At 47.9% G+C, this 19,113-nt stretch overlaps 1 protein-coding gene and 1 pseudogene across 3 annotated transcripts in view; both read left to right on the top strand.

The window, feature by feature from the left end:
* CD244 (CD244 molecule) overlaps window positions 1-9,230 on the top strand; it is a 30,613-nt gene extending 21,383 nt beyond the window's left edge. For 2 of the 3 annotated variants that reach the window (XM_017345752.3, XM_070077477.1), the window contains 6 exons: window positions 1,473-1,577; window positions 2,010-2,080; window positions 3,194-3,256; window positions 5,323-5,379; window positions 6,797-6,853; window positions 8,179-9,230. In XM_017345752.3, coding sequence (XP_017201241.3) covers window positions 1,473-1,577; window positions 2,010-2,080; window positions 3,194-3,256; window positions 5,323-5,379; window positions 6,797-6,853; window positions 8,179-8,259 — 434 coding nt within the window. In that variant the 3' untranslated portion in view covers window positions 8,260-9,230. The remainder of the gene's footprint in view (window positions 1-1,472; window positions 1,578-2,009; window positions 2,081-3,193; window positions 3,257-5,322; window positions 5,380-6,796; window positions 6,854-8,178) is intronic. The other variant, XM_017345753.3, reaches the window with a different exon arrangement.
* A 1,977-nt stretch (window positions 9,231-11,207) lies between these two features.
* LOC100342969 (heat shock protein beta-1 pseudogene) lies at window positions 11,208-18,494 on the top strand (annotated as a pseudogene).
* The last annotated feature ends 619 nt before the right edge of the window (window positions 18,495-19,113 follow it).

The following is a 19,113-nucleotide window of genomic DNA, read 5'->3' on the forward strand; positions in this document are numbered from 1 at the left end:
GTAAAGAACCTAGGCATGGGGCCGGCACTGTGGCGTAGTGGGTAAAGCCACTGTCTGTAGTGCCAGCATCCCATATGGGTGCCGGTTCGAGTCCCGGCTGCTCTACTTCCTTTTTTTTTTTTTTTTTTTTTTTGACAGGCAGAGTTAGACAGTGAGAGACAGAGAGACAGGTCTTCCTTCCATTGGTTCACCTTCTAAATGGCTGCTAAGACCGGCGCACTGCGCCGATCTGAAGCCAGGAGCCAGGTGCTTCCTCCTGGTCTCCCATGCGGGTGCAGGGCCCCAGCACTGGGGCCATCCTCCATTGCACTCCTGGGCCACAGCAGAGAGCTGGACTGGAAGAGGAGCAACCAGGACAGAATCCGGCGCCCCAACCGGGACTAGAACCTGGGGTACTGGCACCACAGGCGAAGGATTAGTCAAGTGAGCCCCGGCGTCAGCCCTGGCTGCTTTGCTTCTGATCCAGCTCTCTGCTATGGCCTGGGAAAGCAGTAGACGATGGCCCAAGCCCTTGGGCCCCTGCACCCACGTGGGAGACACGGAAGAAGCTCCTGGCTCTTGGCTTCAGATTCGCACAGTTCCGGCCATTGCAGCCAATTGGGGAGTGAACCAGCAGATGGAAGACCCCCCCTCCTCTCTCTCTCCCTCTCCTCTCTCTGTGTAACTCTGACTTTCAAATAAAAATAAATAAATCTTAAAAAAAGTAAGAACCTAGATAGCCAGCACCTGGAGCATTTAATTCCTTCCCCTTCTTCTCTTGTTGGTTGGATTACATATCAGCCCACACATGCAATGCAATGTTAAATGTAGAAATTCAAATGAGAGACAGCAGTGAAAGCAGGTATAGCAGAAAGGTGAATGGGAAACTTGTCCACACATAGTAGACATGCCATGAGTATTTTTGCAATTAAAAACAAATGAATGGATACATATCACATTTGCTCTGCCAGATGCTTTGGATGTATGTAAGTACCTCAAGACCTTCATGGAAAATGGAATTAAAAGCTAATTTGTTTTGTGAAAAATTTTTAAAAGCAATGCATACAAGGGATCTTCAAGAAGTCCATGAACAATGTTTATTATGGTAGAACTACATATGGATTTCAAAAACTTTTTGCACAGAAAAACCTTCCATTTTCCATGAACTTTTTCAAGCATTTTGTTATTTGATCTTATAATTATCCCCATAGGTTGATCAATAATCTCCTTTCTACAGAAAGGGAAATTGAGGCTCAAAGGGGTTAAGCAAGTAGCACAGAGCTTACAGAATTGGAATTTGAACCAGGTCTGTCCAAAAGAAATACCCATGCCCTTGGCACCACTGCAAAGCCACTCAACTAAGTCAAGAGACAACTTCAGTGTTGAATTTGTAGGGCATGAGAGGGGATTGGGATTTGAGACAGCCCCTGCAGCAGACAGGTTTGGGGGAAGAGAAGGGAGTACTGAGGGCACAGTCCTTTTGTGTCTCATAGGATCCAAATTTCTTCCCTTTTTGGTGGCCATCGTGATTCTGACCATGCTGTTCCTTGGCACCCTCACCTTCTTCTGCGTGTGGAGGAGGAAGAGGAGGCAGTCGTGTAAGTGGAAGGTCCTTGGGAGGCATTGGCCCAGTAGCTTGATCCTGTGTCCAGTGACACGTGCCTGGGAGCACAGCATGTCCTTTTCCTCCGGGAGTGTTGGTGTATCTGTGTGCTTGGTTGGGGGAGGACAAGCACTGCTACTGGGTGCTTTCTTCCAGTTCATGCCTTCTGTGGTGGCTGCTGGATATTTAGCCTGACCCCCAACGTCCAGCTTTATCTGCAGGTGGCTGGTTTTGGGGGTAACTGCCGTGCTTGATGGAAGAGGTATATCAAGATTGGTTGCTTCACTGTGCACTCTGGATGCCTTGGGGAGAACACCAGCCTGCCTCTTTTCTATACTTTTCTTAAAGTTTTAGCCATCTGCAGTAGAGGAACAACCCAGGCCCCATGGAGGTTTCCGCAGCTGTGTTCTTTGCTTCCTTCCTCCAGCAGAGACCAGCCCCAAGGAGTTCCTGACAATTTATGAAGATGTCAAGGACCTGCAAATCAGAAGAAATCAAGTATGGCATCCTGGGGGCTGGAGTCTTTCTCAACGGCTCTGGGTGGCCATTCAGAGAAGGCAGAGGGAACTGCACAGCTGTCCTCTCAAAGGGACCCTTATCCCTTCCTATCTATCTTCTTTCTAGCAGCTTCCTAGCTCTGGCCATGGAGGAAAAGAGGAAGCCAAGTAGATAAAGGGAGGCAGAGGGGGCATCTTGTGCAGATGTAGCTGCTGAGAGGGAATGGAGCACAACAGACATCACTAGCAGAAGGCAGAATGCTGCTGCTGTCTTCCCAGGATGCCATGGTGTCCTCATTTCTGCCCTGTCTCACTAGCTGGGCGGAATGCCAGGAGGAGTGCAGCTTCCCTCTTGGGTTTGATCACAAACTCTCGCCTTCCTAGCAAGCCAGAGCTTACTTTCCTGGGTCTCTTAATTGGTACCTAGGCTGGCGTGCATGACAGCCAAAGCACTACAGTTTTGTAACTGGCTCAGTGGTTTGCGTTGCCTTTTGGGAAGAAGCAACCTGAGTCTGGTTAACAAGAGCAGCTTCTTGCTCCTGCAGAGGTCAGCTTCTGCCTTGTGTGATGGACCCTGCTAGCCTCCAGTGTCTCCCCGCCAGAGCCCCAACAGGCCAGGTAGACTCAGGGTTCAGCAGCAATGAAATACCTCCGCCCCCAGTCTCCTGAGGGGTAGGAGAGATGAAGGGAGCAGGAAAGCCTGTGCCTTTGGCCTTGGGTCTGGGGCTCCACCCAGCCCTGCTGCTGCCCAGTAGAAGGCTGGCCAAGAAAGCTGGATCCAGGGAAGGAACTTAAATGTGCAGTCTTTAATCCGTTTAAATCCTCTGAGTTCAAGTACCCCGAGGCAAGGCTTAGATAAGAGCCCCATTTAGAGCTCTGTCCGTTATCAGTGGTTGTGTGGTGAATTTAGTACAGAAGTTAGCGGGGTGAAGGAAGTGACGGGGGGGCCCCGGGCAGGGTTGCTCAAGTCCCTTCAAACCCACTAAAGGCTCCACGACAAATAGCTCTTCCTCCTGTCTCCCTCACCCCTGCCACCTCCCTCCCAGGCTCTCAGGAACTCTTCCTGCTTGTGCTGTCTTCCCCTACTCAGGTCTCTATCATGTTTCTTGTGCAGGAACAGGAGCAGGAGCAGAAACCCCCAGAAGGAAGCACCATCTACTCCATGATCCAGGCTCAGGTACCACTCTGCCTTCTCTAGCCATTCCATACCCATCTATAGCACCTCCTAAAGCTCTCTCAAGATGCACAGTGTTGAATGGCAGGATGAAGTCTTGGTGTTCTTGGAACCTGGGAGATTGTTTGGCCTCAGCTGCATTAAGAAATTATTTGAAAATCTCTATGTGGTTTGGGAGGATCTTAACAGAACCAGAAATCCTGGGAATAGGCAATTCTTCTTCGTGCTTGGCACCAAATTTGGTCTGATGAAGCCAGAAGGAGGAGCGTAAAGCGCCTCCGAGGGGACTCAGCTGCTTTTTTCTCCCAGCTGCTTCCAATACTTTGGGCCCTTGTACTTTCAGAAAAAATTTTTAAAAGATTTTTATTTATTTATTTGAGAGGTAGAGTTACAGACAGTGACAGAGACAGAGACAGAGACAGAGACAGAGAGACATCTTCCATCAGCCCCAAATGTTCACAATGGCCGGAGCTGAACTCCAATCCAAAGCCAGGAGCCAGGAGCTTCTTCTGGGTCTCCCATGTTGATGCAGGGCTCAAGCACTTGGGCCATCTTCTACTGCTTTCCCAGGCCATAGCAGAGAGCTGGATGGGAAGAGGAGCAGCCAGGACTAGAACGGACGCCATATGGGATGCCGGCACTGTAGGTGTAGAATTAACCTACTGTGCCACAGTGCCGGCATCTTGTACTTTTTTTTTTAATCCCCATTCCCTATTTCACCAGTTTTCAGGAAATAATAGTTCTGTATTGGTCCCTTTTATTTTATTATGTCTTAAAAATAATGTCCACTTTCTTAGTGAACCTCACCAAGCCTTACGAAGTGGTTCTAATACTTTACCTGGGATTTAAATCCCAAATCACAGATGAGAGAACTGAGACACAGGTTAGCCAATGTGCTCAAGGCCACATAGCTGGATAGTGGCAAAGAGGAGCCAGATGGCTTCTGAGTCCCCATGCTGCCTCCTGACATTCTAGGATTATTGAAATTCACCCACTAACTAGGAAGCAGCCTAACCCAGGCCTGACACTGCTATCGGGGAAAACACTGCCTCCTAGTGGTCGGTGATGAAAATTTGATGATAAAAATGATTTTTTTAAAACAAATGAATATCCAATGCAGCAGCATCTTCAATGTGGTGGCTAAGTTGCGGATCAAAGAAAATCTGATTGTAAGAGTGGCTGACGTCTGTCAGTTCTGCTTCTTCCAGATGGAACTCCAGTGAGAGGACTGAATCAATGCAAGGAAGAGCTCCTCTCAGCCTTGGGTGCTGAGTGAGAGTAAGATTAGAGCATCTTAAAATGAAGGTTGGGGCTGGGGTTGTGGCTTAGGGGGGAATTCCTCCGCCTGCAGTGCAAGCATCCCATATGAGTGCCGGTTCAAGTCCCGGCTGCTCCACTTCTGATCCAGCTCTCTGCTATGGCCTAAGAAAGCAGTGGAAGATGCCCCAAGTGCTGGGGTCCCTGCACCCACATGGGAGACCTGGAAGAAGCTCCTGGCTCCTGGCTTTGAATTGACCCAGCTCCAGCCATTGTGGCCATCTGGGGAATGAACCAGTGGATGGAAGACCTCTCTCTCTCTCTCTCTCTCTGCCTCTGCCTCTCTGTAACTCTTCCTTTCAAATAAAACAACAACAACAACAACAACAAAAAAACGAGGATGGGTTCCAGTCTGAGATGACACCTGGTTCAGGTCCACATGGCCAAAAAGCAGCACTGACTTGTTGAGGAAGAGTCCTGGAGAATCTTGGGTTTGACTCCTGCTTCTGTGTCCACGTTGTGTCTCTGGACTATTTGTCCTTTGGGAGCCTCATCTGAGCTACGGACAAGCTAGTCATTCTCAGCTTATGGAAATGGCTTAAGGCTAAGGGGAAAATGCACATGTGAAACAGCTATTGTTAGTGCGAGTTGGACTAGCCCTCAGGTTGTCCGGCTGCCCTGCTTGTCCAGAGTCCTCCCCAAGACCAGGTACATGTCTCATCTGGGCAGGGTTGAGCCAGAGGGATGGAAGAGATGACCTTCTTTGTGCTGGATCTATGCTTCTGAAATGGCTTTCTTTCTCTTCTCATTAGACTCCTGCTTCTGCATCATCAGAAACTTCAAATACACTGTATTCATTAGTATATAAGGTGAGTCTCTGCCTGCCTTCCTAGCAGGTGCAATTGATGAAACTCTGTATTTAGCATGTGTGCAAGCATGTGTGTGTGCACACGCATACATTTGCAGAGAGTGTGTGTGCATGTCCCAGTTGAGTTGTTCCCCTACTGTGTGTATCTGAGGAGCTTCTGTTAATTGATTTATTTAAATGTTAAGGGGCAAATGAGAAATGCCTTCCTGATTCTGTCTGGAGAATAAGAATAGCTCTGAGACTCAGTGAACAGTGGGTGATAGGATTTTCCAGAAGTTTCTGTGGGGGAGGAACAAAGGGTAATCAGAGACAGGAAGGAAGTGCTCTGTGCAGAGGGACCACAGGGTTTTGCAAATACAGCTGATGCTATGGCAGAGATAATGGAGAGGTTTTTGCTGGCAGGGCATTGCCTGGAGCTGGAGGAGTAGACTGGACCTAGAGTGACACAATGTTGATTCTCAGAGACCACAGGTTCTGACCTGCTAGTGGAGACCTCCAGACTGATCCTGTGTTGTCCACTCAACTCATTCTCAGCATTGAGCTCATAGCTCTTATTTGCACCTGGACCTGAGATCTGTATCTTGGTACCTGTGGTCATCCTTTCAACCTTTGGGACTGGCTTATTTCACTCAGCATAATGTTTTCCAGATTCCTCCGTTTTGTTGCAAATGACCGGATTTCATTGTATTTTACTGCTGTACAGTATTCTATAGAGTACATATCCCATAATTTCTTTATCCAGTCTACTGTTGCTGGGCATTTAGGTTGATTCCAGGTCTTAACTATTGTGAATTGAGCTGCAATAAACATTAATGTGCAGACAGTTATTTGCCAATTTCATTTCCTTTGGGTAAATTAATTCCAAGGAGTGGAATGGCTGCATTGTATATTCAAGTTTCTGAGGAATCTCCAGACTAACTTCCATAGTGGCTTTCTTTTTTTAAGATCTATTTATTTATTTGAAAGTAAGAGTTACACAGAGAAAGGAGAGAGGGAGAGAGAGAGAGAGAGAGAGAGAGAGAGAGGTTTTCCATCCGCTGGTTCACTCCCCAATTGGCCGCAATGGCCGGAACTGTGCCGATCCGAAGCCAGGAATCAGGACCTTCCTCCGGGTCTCCCACATGGGTGCAGGGGCCCAAGGACTTGGGCCATCTTCTACTGCTTTCCCAGGCCACAGCAGAGAGCTAGATGGGAAGTGGAGCAGCCAGGACTTGATCTGGTGCCCATATGGGATGCCGGCGCTTCAGGCCAGGGTATGAATCTGCTGCACCACAGTACCAGCCCCCTATTAATTTTCTGGCTAAGGATACTCTCAGGGGTTTCTAAGCCCTAAGTCTCACTTGGGACCCCTCACACCAGCAGGAGAGTGACATCTCTAATCTTGAAGTCAAGTATTCTTTCTCCCTTTGAATTTCTAGTCTGGACCCAAGGTGAAGAACCATAACTCTTCCATCAGTCACTCTGTCTACGAAGAGGTAGGATCCTGGAACTCCTCCTGGATGGGTTTAGTTTCTGCAGCACAACATTCAAGTTTGGCCATGCATGGTGTGTTAGGAAAAGGTCTCCAGAGATCTTAAAATGCAAATCATCATTTTATTTTTTAAACTTATTTATTTTATTTATTTGAAATGTAAAATGATAGAAAACTAGATAGAGAGTGCTCTCATCTGCTAGTTCACTCCCCAAATGCTCTCCACAGCCAGGTCTGGGCCAAAAGCCAGGAGCCAGGAGCCAGGAACTCAATCCAGGCTTCCACATAGGTGGCAGGGACCCAAGTATTTGGGCCATTATCTGCTGCCTCCCAAGGTCTGCATTAGCAGGAAGGTAGAATCAGGAGTAGAACCAGGGGCTGAACCCAGGCACTTTGCTATGGGATGCAAGCTTCCCCTTCCCAAGTGGCTTCTCAGCTTCTGTGCCAGATGCCTGCCCTCCAAATATTCATGTTAGAGATGAAGATGCAGAGGCTCAGGGAGAGTCAGCATGTAACACAGGTTTGACTCTCATAAGGCAGTCTAAGTTGTGGATTATGGCTGTCTCCAAGCTAGTTCCCAGGGTGTGAGCCATAGATCTTCCAAGGGTTTGTGTGTGTGTTGGCAGGAGGGGCGTGAGGGATGGACGTCAGTGGGGATAAGTGAGTCTAAATGAGTTCCTAAAATTCAACCATCGCAGTGGACCATTCTGGCACACGGGTGGTCTGAAGCTTCTGCTGGAGTGGATGCTGTTCAAAGGTGAACGCTGAGCTTGGTGGCTGAACTGATTTCCTCGGCTCATTTGGCAGGCAGGGTGAGGGGAAGAGGGACTCAAACTTTGCTGAGAGTCACTACCTGTAAAGCAGCCTGCCAGCGTCTGAATCCCTTATCTAATGCCCACGTAATGCTATACGGCAGGTATACATACACATCTCATTTACACCCAGAGAGGTTACTGCATGGGGAGCATCCCAGCCATTCCTAGTACACTCAAACCTCCAACTGTGGTCCAGTAAAATGCTGTCACTGATCACAATGGAGAGGGTGAGTGGGTTGTGGTTGGGATTCCCAGAACTTCAGCTGAAGCCCAACAGTCTGGGAGGTCTGGAGGAAGCACAGTATGGTTAAAAGAGCACTGGAATTGAAGCCAGAGAACTGCATTGAAGACCCTCCTGTACTTCATACTAGTGGCTCACCCTAAGGAATTTGTTTTACCACTCCAAGCTCCATTTACTTAATCTGTAAAGTGGACACAATGATTCATACCCCCACACGATTGTTACAAGAATCTGCTAGTGGGTAGGTCTGAAATTTTTCCATTTCTTCCACAGGTTGGAAAGAGACCACCTAAAGCCCAGAGCCCCACTCGATTGAGCCGTGAAGAACTGGAGAGTTTTGATATTTATTCCTAGTTGCTGTAGCTCATCTCACCTTTCTTGCACATCAGCCTCTGCTTTGGGAAATAGCACAGTGGATGATGCCACAGGAGTCTACACAGAGCAGTTCCTAGTCTGGAGAAGATATGGAAGTTTGTTCATGGTCTATATTTTGTTTTAAAAATGATTTCTAATTGCCATTACAAGCATAAGGCTATTAAGCAATATCTCTCAACTTGCAGACAGGACAAAAACAGGTGGAAATACTGGGTCATTCACAGAAGACCACATTCCAAGTATTTGTAATCTGTCAAGTATCATGTAAATGGAGTTGGGACTGTCATTAGCATGGAGATTCCCTTTCTCTGGTTTTCTAGCCTGTTACTTGGCTCCCATCCTCCCAAATCTGGGATGACTACATGTCTTGCCCTGGTCCATCTCCCAAAGTAAGAAGAGTGAAAGGTGATGGTGGCTGGGAGGTAGAGGAAGCAGCCCTCTGGCTGTCACTGGCATGTTCTCCAAAGCCAGGGCCAGAGCTTGATTCAAATGCAGAGGGAAAATTTTCACTCACATCTCACATCTTACTTCTGGCTAACTGGTCACAAAGGGGTATGGGCAGCTGTGGGAATAGACGGTGCAAAGCAAGCCCATCTCTGGAAAAAACTCATCGAGGGCGGCGGATGCTTGGTGCAGCAGTTACATCACTGTTTGGAAGGCCCCCATCCAGTATCAGAGTGCTTGGATTAAGCCCTGGCTTCTCTGCTTCCCATCCAACTTCCTGCTAATGTACTCTCTGGGAGGTAGCAGACGATGGCTTAAGAGCTTTGGTCCCTACAACCGACATGGGAGACCTGGATTGAGCTCCAGGCTCCTGGCTTTGGCATGGCCTAGCCCTAACTGTTGTAGGCATTTGGGGAATGAACCAGCCAATGGAAGATTTTCTCTCTGTTTCTCTCTCCCTTTTAAATAAAATGAAAATAAATAAACATTTTTAAGAGGAAAGAAAAGTCACCGAGAGTTTATAATCACAGGAAGACCAGTTTTACCCTTAGTGTATGTGTGTGCTGTTTGATTGACTACAGCACATTATGAGAAAGCTACTGTGGTCTGTTCCTGGAAGAGGAGGCTCCTAGGAAGCCATAGTCTTAAAGTTTGGTGTCCAGATGATGCTTCGCATGATATGCACTCAGGCAGCTGAATACTGACTATGAGGCAAGAGGACCCGGGCACCATGCTGGGTTCCCCCAGTCTTCAGAGCACACCTTTCAACAAGACTATGAAGAGCAGGGCTGAGACTCTGAGCCCAGGAAAGGGAAAAGGATAAGCTGGACAATGACTTACTCAGAGACCCCAGCTGCTAAAAAGGCATCACTGGGAACGGCAGTCAAGACAGGGTTCCAGCTGCAGGTGGGAGATGCAGTGTCAGTTTGCAGAAGATGCTTCCATCTGAGGTTTCATGTGCATGGCCATCTAGAATTTTACTGCTTCAAGTCTAGAGAAAATGAAACTAAGAAGCAGATTAAACCCACAGGGTATAAAACAAAGGACAGAGTCATTATTAGAGGACCTAAGAAAAGTGCTGTCTAAACCATGAGGAAGTTTTCCCATTGAGAGGCAAATAGAAACTGACAGAAGGGGCGTGATAACAAGCAGGTGGGCTTTAAGGTCTGGCCAGGTATGAGGTGCAGACCGACCCATCTATCTCCTCACATGGGTTACCAGAGGAGACATCATAAGGGAGGTGGCCCTGCATTCTTAGGCTGGGTTGGCCCTACATCCTGTATTCTTCTCCACTTCATCGTCTGCAATCTTTTCCAACTAGCCTGCCCACAGAGAGGAAGGCCCACCAAGTTTGAAAAGCTAGCTCAGCCCAGCCCCCATCATGGCCCTTACTTGGCTTGTGCTATATAAACCCAGCCCATCACTAAATTATTGCTCTCTGCTACGTGTTCACTCTGTGTGCACACTGGTAGTTAGCCACCTTTGTGAATTTATTTCCCTTTAATAAATTCTATTTGGCTGTGAAAAGAAAGAGAACAGCTTTGGGAACACAGTGAACATCACAGGTTTAACCTCAAGGTCAGTCTCAAACTGGCACAATCTTGAAGTCAGAATGAGGCAGATGATGGCTAAATTGAACCATATATCTGAACAAGTGCTCAGTGAGCAGAATCTTTTTGTTTCCAGATCAAATTCCTTTTTCTTCCCACCAGTGATATCTTCTACTTCCAACATCTGAGAAACCCTTGGGAACTCCACAGCGAACATATTAACAAATTAAGTAGTCATGTAGTGTTTCCTTTCCAGCTGAGACTTTTCAGCCCTTCCTTCACCAAAAGATACAGCACAAGTCCTCAAGATCAAGGATGGGGCCTTAAACATGTATGAGTCCCTGTGGCTCTCAGTCCAGTTCTGGGCGAACAAATGGTGCTAAATAATTACTTACTGATTGATTCTTTGATCAGAGAGAAATGCATAATTGAAAATCTTTTAGAGTATTTTTAAAAACCATATCTTGAAAGTATTACATGGAAGATATTTAGGAGAAGGGTCAAAAACAATAGTATGAATGGATCTGATGTCTTAGAAAAGAGAATAGGGAGGATGTTAGTGTGGGGTGCATAGCAGGTAGATTCTAAGCTATGAGAATCTAAGATCTTCAGTTGAAATGGCCTGGGGAATGCTTCCTCATTTTATAGAGCTTGGGAAATAAAGAATTGTTTTCACAATCTGAAATTTTTCTATGGAGCAATAGATTGTGGGTAAGCTCTCTTTCTTCTGAGGAACTGAGGTCTTTCCCCATAGCAAACCAACCCTTGGATTAGCCTTAATTATGAAATTAAAGGTTTCCAGAGTTTCATCATCAATCCTTGAGGAGAGGAGTCCACCCCAACACCTCTGGTTTCACATGAGGTGGAGATTCCTTAGTGCAGTGGGGATAGTGCCTCTAGTTCTCCAACACCTCTCTTATTAGTGGTCCAAGAATGAGTGTTGGGGGTAAGTGCCTCTATTCCAAGGGACCCCCAGACTTGATGAACATGGAGAGAGCCATGAGTTCCTGTCCATATGCTCCTGATCCTGTCCCCTGCCCCCAGCTCCCGATGATAGCCTTGGAACTGAGAGGAGGAGGACAGTGTATAGATCCTAAGGCTCACCTGCGAATTGAGGAACATTGGCATATACTCTGTGTCCCCTTCAGCTACAGACTTGACAGCTGTGTCATCTGTGGGGATGAGATCCTGCTCTGCTTGCCCGTCAGAGGCTGCATCTTCCTGAGGGATTATGTCATGCACTTCATCTCTTCCATCGGCAGCTTCTGCCCGTTGGTCCTCTCAGCCTCTTTGGTTGAGATGTTGCTGTCTGAGGTGGGTCTAGGATGCTGCCTGGCAGTCCAGCTTCGCACATCCTTGGAAGATCATGTTATATAGCATGTGGCCAGCCAAGGATTCTGGAATACATAGTTCAGAGTTGATCATCCCCACACCTCTATTACTTTATTGCAAAGATTTAACATGCTCCGACTCCTGCCTGAGATGAGCCCCAGAGAACTGAAGAAGAGATTTGTTTTTGTCTTCCCTCTCTCAAGGTGTTTCACTCCATTCTCCCTTCCTCCTTCCTTTCAAGTATTCATTATTTATTCATCCACTTGGTAAACATTCAACAAGCATATGATGGACTCAGCAACTCCTAATAAGCAGAACTGGTCCTGTTGGATAACCTTCACCAAGAGCCAAGACAAGTACTCTTAGGAAACATGAAGATGAACCAGACTTGGTTTTCAAGAAGTAGTCTATCTAGCAAGGATAGGAATTGAGGGTTGGATCTGTATATAAATCAACTAATGTGGGACCAACTCTAGCAATTATGGGAAGTTTGAGGGAAGTGCAGATGTGAGAGGAGGTGGCCTCTTGTTAGGAAACCAGGGAAGAACTCAGAAAGGTGGAGAATTGATGTTGAGCTTGAAGCAGTGGTGGGATTTTGACTAGTGAAAGGATATTCTTGATGGAGAATGCATCATAATTAAAGGCAGGTGTGAAAGCTGGGGAAGCCTCCTTTTTTTGGGTAGTGATGATATTTAAAAAGTTAGCAGGTGCCATGAACTGGGCACAGGGCAATGGAGCAACTGGAGTAGCACATGGATTGGATGCCAATCCTGCCTTTGGTTACATCCAGTAGCCCATTTGACCTGAGTGTAGAACAAACGCAGCTCAAATTTACTAAGAGCCTATAATTTCTCAGGCACTGTTCTATATGCTGTTCATGAGTAAGCTCATTTAGTCTGCATGAAATTCCATGAAACACAGACAGTAAGTATATTTATTTCTTAAGGACAAGAAAACTGGAACACATAAAGGCCAAAAATTTACTTACGTGACAGGGCTCAGATTTCAACACTGGCCTAGTCCCTGAGGATTTTAACCACTACTCAAAATTGCCCCCCATGGGCTTGATGTTGGAGATCTGGCCCATAAAGGAATTAACACCTTCCAAGTGAGCACGGTGGGCATCACTCCACCTGGTTCTCATATCAGCTCTGAGAGGTGAGTATAGTCATTTTGCAAGGTAAGAAGACTGAGGCTTAGAGACTGAGTTGCCCAAGACCATATTACTAACACAGAAGACAGCTAGGGTTTGAACACAGGGCTGTCTTACCTCAGGACACACCCAGCTGACCATAGGGTGTTCTGGTTTTTGAACCACAAACAAAGGCCAGGAGAAGTCATTGATGATTTTAGAGCACAGTTGAGCTTTGCAAAGTGCTGATCAGAAAGGAGAAACTTGAGAGGAGAATGACAAGCAGGAAAACTATTACAATATTTTAAGAAAGAAGTAATAAGGAATGGGGTGTCTGTTAGTAATGACTGGTTAAATAAGTAAAGCCATAGAATGGAATAAATGGGAACCAATTTGAATCAACCTGTGCTAACACTGCTAGGATATAATTTCGAATTGAAAAGCAAGATTTATAAAAGCATGATAGATTTCTCCCACATGTGAAATTAAAAAGGGAGAGCGCACACACGTACACACACACACACATGTGATGCCTATAAATGCACTTAATTCTCTGGAATGATTTACGTATACATAAATATTGACAATGATTAAGTGTAGGGGGACAAACCTTGAATTTAGAGATTAGGGAGCAGATTTATTTATTTTTTCAGATTTATTTTTAACTGTATATTATACACATACATGATTTTCCAATAAAATGATTCAATTAAACAAAAAATTGATGACAGCATGAACTAAGGCAGTGACAGTGAATCTAAAGAGGAGAGATTAGAGAAGCAGGCGTTAAGGGTTGAGGAGAGGTGCTGGAGAATGCAGAGGGCACAGGGGGGATGGTGGTGTTCTCAGCCCCTCTTTGTCCTGTCCTTGTCTGCCCAGGGCCCAGGGAGGGAGGGCTCAGGCTGGAGGAGACAGGCTCTGGCCTGCCAACTGTGAAGAAGGAACATGGGCAGCTCTGTAGTTCAGCCTCATGCCCACGTCTTGCTTCCTTTCTCTTGGTTATGGCTTTAACATCAGAAAAACCTACTCTGCTGGATGTCCCGTCCCCATCTAGTCCCTTATCTGAGTCCATCTGCTTGGAGAGGGACACAGTTTTTAAAAGCAGAATTTGATGTGGTGGGCAGAGTTAGGGATTTTCCTAATAGTCTAGCGACCCGGAGTTCAAGGTGGTGATTTAGACGCTGTGAGATGGCAGTGGGGTGTAGAGCAGGCATCTGAGATCTCTACACTACCCTCCAGCAGGACAGCTGCAGGTTCACACGCTCTGTGCTGTGGCATTTTGCTTGAATACAGCATCTTTTTTAAAAAAATTGGAAGACCACTGCCTCAGTGATGCTTTGATAATAGTCTCATCTGTTTTAATGGAGAAAATACCTCCATCCTCATCACAGGTCATAGTCAAGTGAAAACAGCCATGCCATCACTACAAACCCCAGAGCACAGCTGCTTCTTATAGCTCTGATGCCTACTTCTGAGAGTCCATCTTGGCAGCAGCTTTTGTTCCGAAACCACCGCTGTTTAGCACGTTTCTTCTCAAGTCTTGATGGGCATATGATACACTTATTTTCTTAAAATGAAAATTTAGATTCAGTATCCTGGGCCAGTTCCCAAGAGTCTATATTTTCTTTCTTTCCTAAAGATTTATTTATTTACTGGAAAGGCAGAGAGAGAATGGAAAGAGAGAGAGAGAGATATCTTCTGTCCACTAGCTCACTCCCCACAAAAGACCACAGTAAAAAGACCACAGTAGCCAGGTCTGGGCCAGGCCAAAGCCAGGAACTGGGAAGTTCATCCTGGTCTCCTACATGGGTGGCAGGGGCCCAAGCATTTGGGCATCTTCTGCTGCCTTCAAAGGTACATTAGCAGGAACCTGGGTTGAAATCAAAACAGCCAGAACCAGCATTGTAAGCAGTGACTTAACCCACTGCACTGCAACACAAACCCCAAGATTCTGTATTTCTAACAGGTTGTGATACTCCTGCTGCTGGTCAGGTAACATTTTGTGTAGCAAGGCTTGGGAGCTTCCATTTGGACCAGAAATCCCACAACCTGTGTTGATGGTGATATTACCTAGTTTGTCGTCTGAGGCCTCAGCTTGGTTGGGAGATAGAAATTACATTTTAGATATATGAGGCTAGTTAGAATATATTATTAAAATGCATTTCTGCTTCACATACTGTGATGACAAGAACACTGACATTCTGCAGGTGGCTCCCACGGCATTTCTGTTGAATCATGCTGCTCTAGATGGTTTTCTCCCACTCTCTTGCTGCACTTTCATCAAGAACCACTTCAAACACAAACTGTCCTGGGTCTCGGGCCCCACAGCCTGAGGGAACAGACAAGGAGCGCAACCTGAACACACGTCCCAGGAACAAACTGGCAGGAGATGCTGAGAGGGTTGCTGTCTGTGCACGTGCAGTTGGGCTGATTTTCACACTGCTTTTCCGGGAGCTATTGAGGCGTGATCCCACTTGGGATTCAACGGCTTCCTTCTGCAGGGGCGTCTGCACATGTGTCACGCTGCTTCCAGCACCCTCCTCTGAGCAGGCAGGCTGATTCTGCAGAGCCTCCGTGTGCCTGAGACCCCCTACCTCTGGGAGGAGAAAGGTATAGCCCACGTGGAGTCAGGTCTGCCTACTTCATCCACTGCAAACATATTCATGAAGTTTATATGGACAGTGTGGGGAAAGTGGCCCAGGAGTCACAAGCATTCTGGAGTGCACCTGGCCTTCCCCTCATTACCTGTGAAATCTCAGATGCATCACTTTACCTCTGTGGGCCATGAAGCTCAGTGGGAAATGAAGAGAATCAATGAAAACAGAAAGAAATGGCCGGTGCCACGGCTCACTAGGCTAATTCCTCCACCTGTGGCGCTGGTACCCTGGGTTCTTGACCTGGTTGAGGCGCCAGATTCTGTCCCAGTTGCTCCTCTTCCAGTCCAGCTCTCTGCTGTGGCTCAGGAGTGCAGTGGAGGATGGCCCAGGTCCTTGGGCCCTGCACCCACATGGGAGACCAGGAGGAAGCACCTGGCTTCTGGCTTCGGATCAGCACAGCACGCTGGCAGAAATGTGCCAGCTGTAGCAGCCACTTTGGGGGTGAACCAACGGAAAAAGGAAGACCTTTCTCTCTGTCTCTCTCTCTCTCACTGTCTAACTCTTCCTGTCAAAAAAAAAAAAAAAAAAAAAGAAAGAAAGAAAGAAAGAAAGAAAGAAAGAAAGAAAAGAAAACAGAAAAAAGCAAGACACCACTCAATTTCATACAGTTCTTAAAGCTAGGAAGAGCAATCAACCAACCGACACAAATAAGCAGGGCATGCCCGAAGGCCTTCAAGGTTTCTATTTGAGATCCTGTTACCTAAGGTGTTTACATACACAAGAGAATAAATGCAGAGAGGTGAGCACCAAATATGCACTTAATAAACGTCAGCAGTTTTATTTTATTTAAAAAAAATTTTGCGTATTCATTTGAAAGACAGACTGGCAGACACACACACACACACACACACAGAGATATCCCATCTGCTGATTCACTCCCCAAATGTCTGCAGCAGTAAATTCTGGGCCAGACCAAAGCCAGGAGCTGGGGACTCAATCTGGGTCTCCCTTGCGGATGGCAGGGATCCAGTTACTGTTTCCCCGGATGTGCATCAGCAGGAAGCTGGAATGAGAAGTGGAGCTGTGAATCAGATCCAGGCACTCCAATATGGGATGCAGGTGCCCAAGCAGGGCCTTCCTGCTACACAAAATGCCTGCCCTCAAAATGTTAAGAGAAACAATACCTGGCGCTGTGGCACAGATGTTAATGCCCTGAAGCGCCAGCATCTCATATGGGTGTCGGTTTGAGACCTGGCTGCTCCATTTCCAATCTGGCTCTCTGCTGTGGCCTGGGAAAGCAGCAGAAGATGGCCCAAGTCCTTGGGCTCCTGCACCCACTGGGAGATCCAGTGGTCTTCAGATCTGCACAGGTCCAGCCGTTGCGGTCAATTGGGGAGTGAACCATCAGATGGAAGACCTCTTTCTCTCTCCCCCTCTCCCTCTCTCTCTCTCTGCCTCTCTTCTGTCTGTGTAACTCTGACTTTCAAATAAATAAATCTTTAAAAAAAAAAAAAAGAAAAATAAACGATAAAGTTGGTGTGTTGTGGCGTAGCATTTAAAGCTGCTGCCTGTAGTGCCAGCATCCCATATGGGCGCTGGTTTGAGTCCTGGCTGCTCCACTTCCCATCCAGCTCTCTGCTATGGCCTGGGAAAACAGTGGAAGATGGCCCAAGTTCTTGGGCCCCTGCATCCGCCTGGGAGACCCAGAAGAAACTCCTGGCCCCTAACTTCGGGTCGGCGCAGCTCCAGCAGTTGTGGCCAACTAGGGAGTGAACCAGTGGATTGAAGACCTTTCTCTCTCTCTCTCTCTCTCTCTCTCTCTACCTGCCTTTCCTTCTCTCTCTATGTAACTCTGACTTTCAAGTAAATAAATAAATCTTTTAAAAAATGCAGGTTGGGCCGGCGCCGCGGCTCACTAGGCTAATCCTCCGCCTAGCGGCGCCGGCACACCGGGTTCTAGTCCCAGTCGGGGCGCCAGATTCTGTCCCAGTTGCCCCTCTTCCAGGCCAGCTCTCTGCTGTGGCCAGGAGTGCAGTGGAGGATGGCCCAGGTGCTTGGGCCCTGCACCCCATGGGAGACCAGGAAAAGCACCTGGCTCCTGGCTCCTGCCATAGGATCAGCGCAGCGCGCCGGCCGTGGCGGCCATTGGAGGGTGAACCAACGGCAAAGGAAGACCTTTCTCTCTGTCTCTCCCTCACTGTCCACTCTGCCTGTCAAAAAAATAAAAAATAAAAAAAAATAAAAAAAAATGCAGGTTGGAAAGTTCCAGGTCACATCTGGGAATCAATGTAGAAGTACATGGAAAAGAACAAAAATTGGTGGCCAGGGCCTGCCTGGAAGCCGACAACAAGGGGTGCCTTGGCAGGTATGTTTTGTCCAAGTGCTGGCCGTAGTGTGAACTTCGAGGCCGTCCTAGGGATCTGGTGTGAGGTAAGGCCTGAGAGAAGAGGATGCAGGAAAGGCAGAAGAGAGGAAACCTTTTAGGAAAGGTTCATCTAATGACGGACACTGTAACCAGTGCACAGCCGCTTCTTCGACCAGGCCTTCGGGCTGCCGCGGCTGCCCGAGGAGTGGGCGCGGTGGTTCGGCGGCAGCAGCTGGCAGGGCTACGTGCGGCCGCTGCCCGCGGCGGAGGCCCCCGCCGTGGCCGCGCCCGCCTATAGCTGTGCGCTCAGCCAGCAGCTCAGCAGCGGCGTCTCGGAGATCCAGCACACGGCCGACCGCTGGCGCGTGTGAACCACTTCGCCCCGGAGGAGCTGACGGTCAAGACCAAGGACGGCGTGGTGGAGATCACAGGCAAACACGAAGAGCGACAGGACGAACTAGGCTACATCTCCCGCTGTTTCACCGGGAAGTACACGCTGCCCCCCGCCCCCGGCGTGGACCCCACGCTGGTCTCCTCCTCACTGTCCCCTAAGGGTACGCTCACCATGGAAGCGCTGCTGCCCAAGCCGGCCACGCAGTCGGCGGAGATCACCATCCCGGTCACCGGTCACCTTCGAGGCCCGCGCCCAGATCGGCGGCCCAGAAGCCGGGAAGTCCGAGCAGCCTGCGGCCAAGTAGAGAGGCCTTGCGCGCCGCCCAAGCCCCCAGCCCCAACCTGCGTGCCCCTTTGATACTGTTAAGCTCCTGGTCTTCGCAAATAAAGTTCAAAGCAGCTGCTTTGTGTATATATATATATATATATATATATATCCGAGACTCAGGGTATATGAGCAGAATGACACATTTTATGCTGGTGGCCTCCAAGCACATGTAAGAATAGTAGGGACTGGTGCCATCCAGCTTCAGCCAGCTGATCTTCAGGGAGCGGTCTTGGCCAGACACCCATACCCTGTTCTTGTCAAGATCCTTGGATTTAATGAGCAGCTCTGCTGTTGCTTCTTCCTGCACCTTGCTCATAATAGAGGTGTTAAACACCCAGACAGCATTTGCTATGTCTTGACAGGCTGGGACTGCCAGGGACAGGGGGTTGGCTCCCTTGGGATCTCCACGACTGTCTCCCCATTTTTCTTCCTTTGGAAACTCTTGGGTTTGCAGAGATGAGCTACTGCAGCTTCAGCCATGGTGCCCGCTCCCTGGGTACTCACTTGCCCTGAAGGGGATGGGAGTCCCCACCTCCTGCTTCCCCATCCCCCTCCTCTAGTGAAGAATTTCTATCTGCTTTCCCAGGACAATCTGCTACTCCTGGACCTGCTTGCAGCCTATGTGGTCCCTGCTGCCATCTCCACCCTTCTGAGAAGATCCCAGGGAACACTTCCACTCAAGCAAAGATCAA

The sequence above is a fragment of the Oryctolagus cuniculus genome, chromosome 7, assembly GCF_964237555.1.
Source record: "Oryctolagus cuniculus chromosome 7, mOryCun1.1, whole genome shotgun sequence".
NCBI lineage: Eukaryota > Metazoa > Chordata > Mammalia > Lagomorpha > Leporidae > Oryctolagus > Oryctolagus cuniculus.